This window comes from Dendropsophus ebraccatus, chromosome 2, assembly GCF_027789765.1.
Source record: "Dendropsophus ebraccatus isolate aDenEbr1 chromosome 2, aDenEbr1.pat, whole genome shotgun sequence".
In the NCBI taxonomy this organism is placed as follows: Eukaryota; Metazoa; Chordata; class Amphibia; order Anura; family Hylidae; genus Dendropsophus; species Dendropsophus ebraccatus.
The window spans coordinates 204,677,337-204,684,371 of NC_091455.1; the positions used below are offsets into that span (position 1 = coordinate 204,677,337).

The window sequence follows — 7,035 nt, forward strand, 5'->3', positions numbered from 1 at the left end:
GTACTCCGCTGTCCCTCACCCCTCTATATACAGCAGCCCTGTACTCCGCTGTCCTCCTCTATATACAGCAGTCCTGTACTCCGCTGTCCTCCATCTATATACAGCAGCCCTGTACTCCGCTGTCCTCCATCTATATACAGCAGTCCTGTACTCCGCTGTCCTCCTCTATACACAGGCTGCCAGTACTCCGCTGTCCTCCTCTATACACAGGCTGCCAGTACTCCTTCGTCCCTCACTTTCCCGCCCTCGTCCCTCTATATACAGCAGTCCGCTCTCCTCAGTCATGCCACCAGCTGCGCTCCTCCCCTCAGGGGGCGGGATTAGGAGGTGCCGCTAGCAGGACCACGTGCCTCCGCTCATGCGCACTAGGTGTAGTACGTTTTAGCAACGCGCTTTACGGCCAACCTGTTGGGTCGGGAGGCGCATACGGTAACAACCGTTCGTCTCCCGTGTGTTTCCGTTACTTGCTCGGTACCCCCCAACCGTCTGGTTCATCAGTTCTCGCACGTGTCACCCGTGTCTGGCTCCTCAGTGCTCGGCCAGAGCCATGACCCCGCCTGTCCAGGTGAGTGAAGGGTCGGATCCCCCAAGTCCAGCACCACGTGATCCCTGTAAACACCACACCCTGCATCCCCCATACTGCAGCAGATGGCTACTGTCCGGTATATAGTGTATCCTATGGCTTATACCATACTGTGTGCGGCATACAGACCAGTATATAGTGTATACAGCATCTGTAGCATCAGGTGGGCGCAGTATGTGATGTGTACACCTGATAATCCAATATATCATGTATACAGCATCCTAGTATCAGGTATACAGCATCCTAGTATCAGGGGTGTATAGTGTATTCAGTGTCCTAGTATCCAGTATATACTGTATACAGAACCTGTAGCATCAGGTGGGTGATGTATACTCATAATCCAATATATCATGTATACAGCTGCCTAGTATCAGGGGTGTATAGTGTATTCAGCATCCTAGTATCAGGTATATACCGTATACAGAACCTTTAGCATCAGTTGGGTGCTGTATGTGATGTGTACACCTGATAATCCAATATTTATTGTATACAGCTGCCTAGTATCAGGTATACAGCTGCCTAGTATCGGGCATATAGTGTATACAGCATTGTAGTATTAGGTATATAGTGTATACAGCACCTGTAGCATCAGATGGGTGCTGTATGTGATGTGTACACCTGATAATGCAATATATCATGTATACAGCCCCCTAGTATCAGGCATATATTATGTATACAGCCCCCTAGTATCAGGCATATATTATGTATACAGCCCCCTAGTATCAGGCATATATTATGTATACAGCCCCCTAGTATCAGGGGTGTATAGTGTATTTAGTGTCCTAGTATCCGGTATATACCGTATACAGCACCTGTAGCATCAGGTGGGTGCTGTATGTGATGTATACTCATAATCCAATATATCATGTATACAGCCCCCTAGTATCGGGCATATTGTGTATACAGCATTGTAGCATTAGGTATATAGTGTATACAGCACCTGTAGCATCAGGTGGGTGCAGTATGTGATGTATACAGCATCCTAGTATCAGGCATATATTATGTATACGGCCCCCTAGTATCAGGCATATAGTGTATACAGCATCCTAGTAGTAGGTTGATAGTGTATACAACACCTGTAGCATCAGGTGGGTGCAGTATGTGATGTATACAGCATCCTAGTATCAGGCATATAGTGTATACAGCATCCTAGTAGTAGGTAGATAGTGTATACAACACCTGTAGCATCAGATGGGCTCAGAATGTTTTATTATTATTATTATGATAATGATGGAGATGCATTAGGCTGCATTCACACGTTCCGTGATTTGCCTGGTCCGTGATTGTGGTCTGCTAGCTACCTACGTGATCCATGCAAAGCAGTCCGTTTTCTCATCCGTTCTGCATTCGTGTCCGTGTTTTTCACGGATCTGTTCAAAGCATTTTAAATTACATTGATTACATCACATCCGTGTTTTTCACGGATGAACACAGATGTCACATCCTTGAAAAACACGGATCTCATTCATTTCTATGGGGAATCCTTTCCGTGCATCCGTTCTGAGTAATGATATGTCCTATTTTTTTTAACGGCGCGGATACGGGAAATCACGGAACATCTAAATAGCCCAATAGAAAGCAATGGGCTGTAAAATTGTCTGCGAGCACGGACAACTTTACAGAACGTGGGAATGCAGCCTTAGTCTTCTGGCCCCCATCAGGTTTGGTTGCCACATGTTTGCCCGCTGTCAGTGGTCCCATCCTTTGGTTTTACCGTTGGGTTCACATGATGTGTCAGTGACTGATTCCTCTTTTCCCGCAGTATCCTCTCACCTTCGATGATGTTACAGTCGTCTTCTCTGGGGAAGAATGGGAAATGCTGAACGAACAGCAGAGGTCGCTCTATATGGAAGTGATGAGAGAAAACTATGAACATTTCATCTTTCTGGGTAAGTTCTCGTTCCTTGAAATTATTTTCATTCATAGGAATAAAAGGGGAGCTCTGACTGTTGTCAGAAACGTATATAGACTTGTGATTTACTTCTATTTAAAAAAAATCTTCTCATACTTATCAGCTGGTGTATGTCCTACAGGAAGCGGTGTATTCTCTCCAGTCTGACACAGTGCTCTCTGCTGCAAATTCCAACAGAAAAACTCCTGCTCTGGACAGAGCACTGTATCAGATTCAAAAAGAATATACCACTTCCTGTAGGACATACAGCAGCTGATAAGTACTAGAAGGCTTAGGATTTTTATATAGAAGTAAATTACAGATCTGTATAACTTTCTGTCACCAGTCGATTTTAATTTTATTTAATTTTTTTGCTGGAGTACCACTTTAAAAGGGTTATCCGGCGTTAGATAAAAATGGCCATTTTCTTCCAGAGACAGCACAACTCTTGTCTCCAGTTTGGGTGAAGGTTTTATTCCATTGAAGTGTATGGAGCTTAAAGTGAATGTATCACCAGGCCCAGGCTGAAGCACTGGAGGCGGGCCGACCCACCCGTAGTGGGAAGAAACTCCAGCCCCTCCATGACGTGACTCCATTACAATCAATGGAACCCTACCATAGAGGGGCTAGGGTTTCCTCCTACTAAGGGTGGGTCGGCCCGCCTCCAGTGCTTCAGCCTGGGCCTGGTGGTACATTCACTTTAATTTCAAACCACTCCTGAACTGGAGACAAGAGTGGTGGTATCTCTATTAAAAAGTGGCCATGTTTTTCTATAGCTGGAGTACTCCTTTAATTTCTTTGCTGTTGGATTCAGGAGCTTCACAGCAGAATGATTTGGGCTTCCAGGCTGAGCTAATAGACTGCAGTATAATTGTGCTATACAGACATGCATTTTAAAAGCTACAACAACCGAGAAGTGATGTTTGTGAATCTCTCTGCCTGTTAGGAGTCTCCTCTCATAGACAGTCAGCACCAGCTATGGCACTAGTGATGCAGCTATAGCCCCTTTATTCAGAATAGGCACAAGATTCAGTCACAGAATGGTTGCCCTCTGGTTGCCCTGACGCTGTAGGAATATTTGTCAAATCGCTCCCAAATAGACAGCCATGTCTCTTAGCAGGGTATATAACATGCCATTTATATTGACGAGCCTGAGTATATCTAAAGGCCACTGACATACAACTAAAGAATAGGGCATGTGTAAGTACTGTTAAAAACAGTAACTTTCCATGAAACATTGATTAAACTTTATCTGTTTATAAGATTCCTTTACCATTCAACCCAGTAATTTTACTTGTGATTGTCTATCTTCATTCAGGTTATAAGGTTCCTATCATATTATCCTGGCTGCAGAGCAAACCCAAAGGGGCAGTATTATCTGCCTCATCTACTACCCGAGGTATGAAACTTCTTTAATTTTTTTTCTTCTTCTGTTATTAAACTGTACGAGGCTCTTTATGTATCGTCTGACTCGTTACTTTGAAAAGTTTTGTGAAGTTTATGTTCTATAGAGCTTCTATTACTTGTGTTCACCCAGTTTTCCTATGCTAAAATTTGATAGAGGTGAATGTATCATTGCATAAAGACATTTGCCTGTCCTTACTCACTTTGTAGCTATAATAGCAGCCATATTGGTATAGTATGGTTCGATCTTGTACCTTGGAAACTGACCATTCTTTATTTTGCTTGTCATAGGGACGAAAATCAGTGAAGCGAAGCCTGTTGGTTGCTGTACAAAGACCACGGCTGTTCAGCCACAGAAAGTTCAACCAGAGTTACCTAAAGAGACTGAAAAACCAACAAGAGCTCCCACCAAAAGGCCCCGACCCGATGAACACAAAGACAGCCAGAACGAGAACTTATATGATCCCATCTCTTCTTCAAGAAATCCAACAAAGCATAAAAAACTATGTTGCTCGCAATGCGATAAAAGTTTCACATACAGTTCGGCTCTGGAAGCCCACCTCAGGGTCCATAGTGGAGAAAGACCCCATAAGTGTGACCTCTGTAACGAGACCTTCAGCTATAAGTCTGGGCTGATCGTGCATCGACGGAAACATTCTAGAACCTTGGCAGTTGTGCCGCAGGGTGTGGAAAATATGATGCCAGTGCAAACAGCCGACAAAACTACATTCGAAGACCCCAATCCAAAATCAAGAAGAAACAGTAAAAACAGCTCGAAAAAAAAGAGAGGAAGAAAGAGAAAGGGAAAGAAGGGGAAGAGTAAGGAAGTCCGCTCGGTGGATAGTAAGGACTCGAAAAGAAACTCTGCGGATAACAAAGCCTCAAAAAGAAGTTCGACGCATAGCGAGACCCCCAAAGGAAATTCTGTGGATATTAAGGCCTCAAAAAGCTCAGTAGATGGCGAAAGCTCGAGTAGCATGAAGGATAACATGGCCTCAAAAACTAGTTCAACAACTAGTGAATCCTCTAAAACAAGTGTGACTGAGAGCGAGACCTCAAAAACAGTTTCAGCGGATTCCGAGGTCTCCAATTCGGTGACATCTCCAAAGACCCTAAACAATGGAACAAACAAGCAAGACGAAAGCGAGAAGCCCCTCAAATGTAATTACTGTGAGAAGAGGTTTAACAGCCGATTGATCCTGGAAGCCCACCATAGAATCCACACCGGCAAGCTAGCCCACCCTTGCCAATATTGCGATGAGAGTTTTTCGAAGGCATCTCTTCTTGCCAATCATGTCAACAAACACAGGGAAGAGAAACCTCACCATTGTGACCAGTGTGACAAAACCTTCAATGACCATTCACTTCTGCTGGCTCACAAAAGGACACACACTGGTGAGAAGCCTTACCAGTGCAACGAGTGTAGCAGCTGGTTCCCAAGCCATAGTAGCCTAATGGCACATGAGCAAACCCATCTGAAGCCCAAGCCTTACAAGTGCCAGCACTGTGATAAGAGCTTCAACGACAAGTCCCTGCTCATCACTCACGAGGGAGTACACACAGACACTAAGCCTTACAAGTGCACAGACTGCAGCGAGAGCTTCTTCCTGAAAGCCCAGCTGATAGAGCACCAGGCCAAGCATGCCCCCGACAAACCCTTTCCATGTAGCCAGTGCGAGAAGAGCTTCTATAAAAAAGCAACTCTTATGGCGCATATTAGAGTTCACAATGTGCAAAGTGTACAGCTACAGAAATCTCATGGACAGTGAGATGGTGACTGAGCTACTGCCCTGGTGGCTCCAGAGACACGTGGCCTTTTTGTCCTACAGGTGGCACTGCATACTTGTCTGCCTATGTATGCGATGGCAGTAGCCTTAGAACTTTGAAGCTTATTGCGGTACTGGAGCAGTATGAGATAAGCTGATTGAGGTCCTTCATTTCTGAACTGCTTTTTGCTTTCTGGATGAATGCAATGGAACTGAGCCATAACTTCGAGGCAGAACATTGAAAAATAAAGGGGTCTTCTACCCAATTTTATTGTTACCAAAATTTGTTACTTAGCGCTGCAAGGTTGCTTTTTACCCCTGGAGATTCACGACTTCATAGTAACGAGTTCTCACCTGCAATAGACTAGTTGGTGTCATGTTGCCAGGAGTTACCCAGCTTGGCAGTGGACCCCTTTAAGCCATAGTCCGTCTCAACCTGTGGTATTAATCAGGGTTACAAAAATAAGCAGAATAACAGGAACATGTTAATTTTTTTTTTTTTTTTTTTACTTTTTGTAATGTTAAAGGATTATAAAAAAAAAATATGCAGGCATTACTGTAGAGCAATAGCGAGGAATGTGCCATACAGGGAACCCAAATTATCTCGCTCTGGTCGATTAAAGTGTCACGGTCGTTTCATTTTTTATTTTTTGAAGGAATCAATAGGACAGGCGATTTTAAGAAACTTTGTAATTCGGCTTATTAGGCAAATATGCCATTATCTGCATTCAAAAAGACTTTCCCCAGATCCCCCCTCCCTCCTCTCTCTCATCCACTGCTCATTATTAGGAAATCTTTACTGGTTTACATCAGTCAGGCCCTGTCTGTTCTATGGAGAGGGAGGAGGGAGATTAGTCGGCAGCAGAGAACAAAGGATTACACAGCAGGAACTGTGTGAAAGCTGCTATTCAGAGGTCAATGCTGACCTCAGGAGAGAGCCTGGTGATGTAGCTTTAAATTAACTCTTTGTTGTCCTGTTTTTTGTGCCTGATCTCCCTCTACCCTTCCCCTCTTCATAGAGAACAATAAAGACAGGGAAAAGAGCGTCAAACTGCTTTTTCATGATAAAAATGCATTTTTCGGCTGATAAACCCCATTACAAAGTTTCTTAAAATTGCCTCTACTATTGATTTCTGCAAAAAAAAAAAAAAAATTAACGGCAGTGACATATTAAAGGGAACCAATCACGTCGAAATTGCCCCCATTGATAAGGAAGCGTGCTGGTACATCAGCCAGCACGCTTCCCAAACATCCCCCTGTCCCCTCTTTTGTTAGCCCGTAATCTTACTTTTGTGATGTCCCGCGCCGTATGCTAATCAGCCCCAAGTAGTCAAGGTGGGCTGTACTAGTCACGGTCCTGGGCGCTGTAATCACGCCCAGAGGGGCGTGAT

General features: G+C 44.2%; 1 protein-coding gene across 2 annotated transcripts; it reads left to right on the top strand.

Moving 5' to 3' along the window:
• The first annotated feature begins 367 nt into the window (after positions 1–367).
• On the top strand, positions 368–6,793 carry LOC138784882 (zinc finger protein 436-like). Of its 2 annotated transcripts, none has more exons than XM_069960578.1 (4): positions 368–565; positions 2,346–2,472; positions 3,793–3,873; positions 4,170–6,793. In XM_069960578.1, exons 1-4 carry the CDS (start codon positions 548–550, stop codon positions 5,645–5,647), a joined length of 1,704 nt encoding a protein of 567 aa, XP_069816679.1. In that variant the 5' UTR covers positions 368–547; the 3' UTR covers positions 5,648–6,793. The 2 variants fall into 2 exon arrangements, with proteins under 2 accessions (XP_069816679.1, XP_069816680.1); XM_069960579.1 differs by lacking the exon at positions 368–565 and adding an exon at positions 701–746.
• Positions 6,794–7,035: the final 242 nt, after the last annotated feature.

What these genes read in the sequence shown, in the direction of transcription:
- LOC138784882 (XM_069960578.1), top strand. An exon ending in TGAACATTTCATCTTTCTGG is followed by an intron (nt 2,473 to 3,792) that starts GTAAGTTCTCGT and finishes ATCTTCATTCAG; the next exon opens with GTTATAAGGTTCCTATCATA. An exon ending in TGCCTCATCTACTACCCGAG is followed by an intron (nt 3,874 to 4,169) that starts GTATGAAACTTC and finishes TGCTTGTCATAG; the next exon opens with GGACGAAAATCAGTGAAGCG.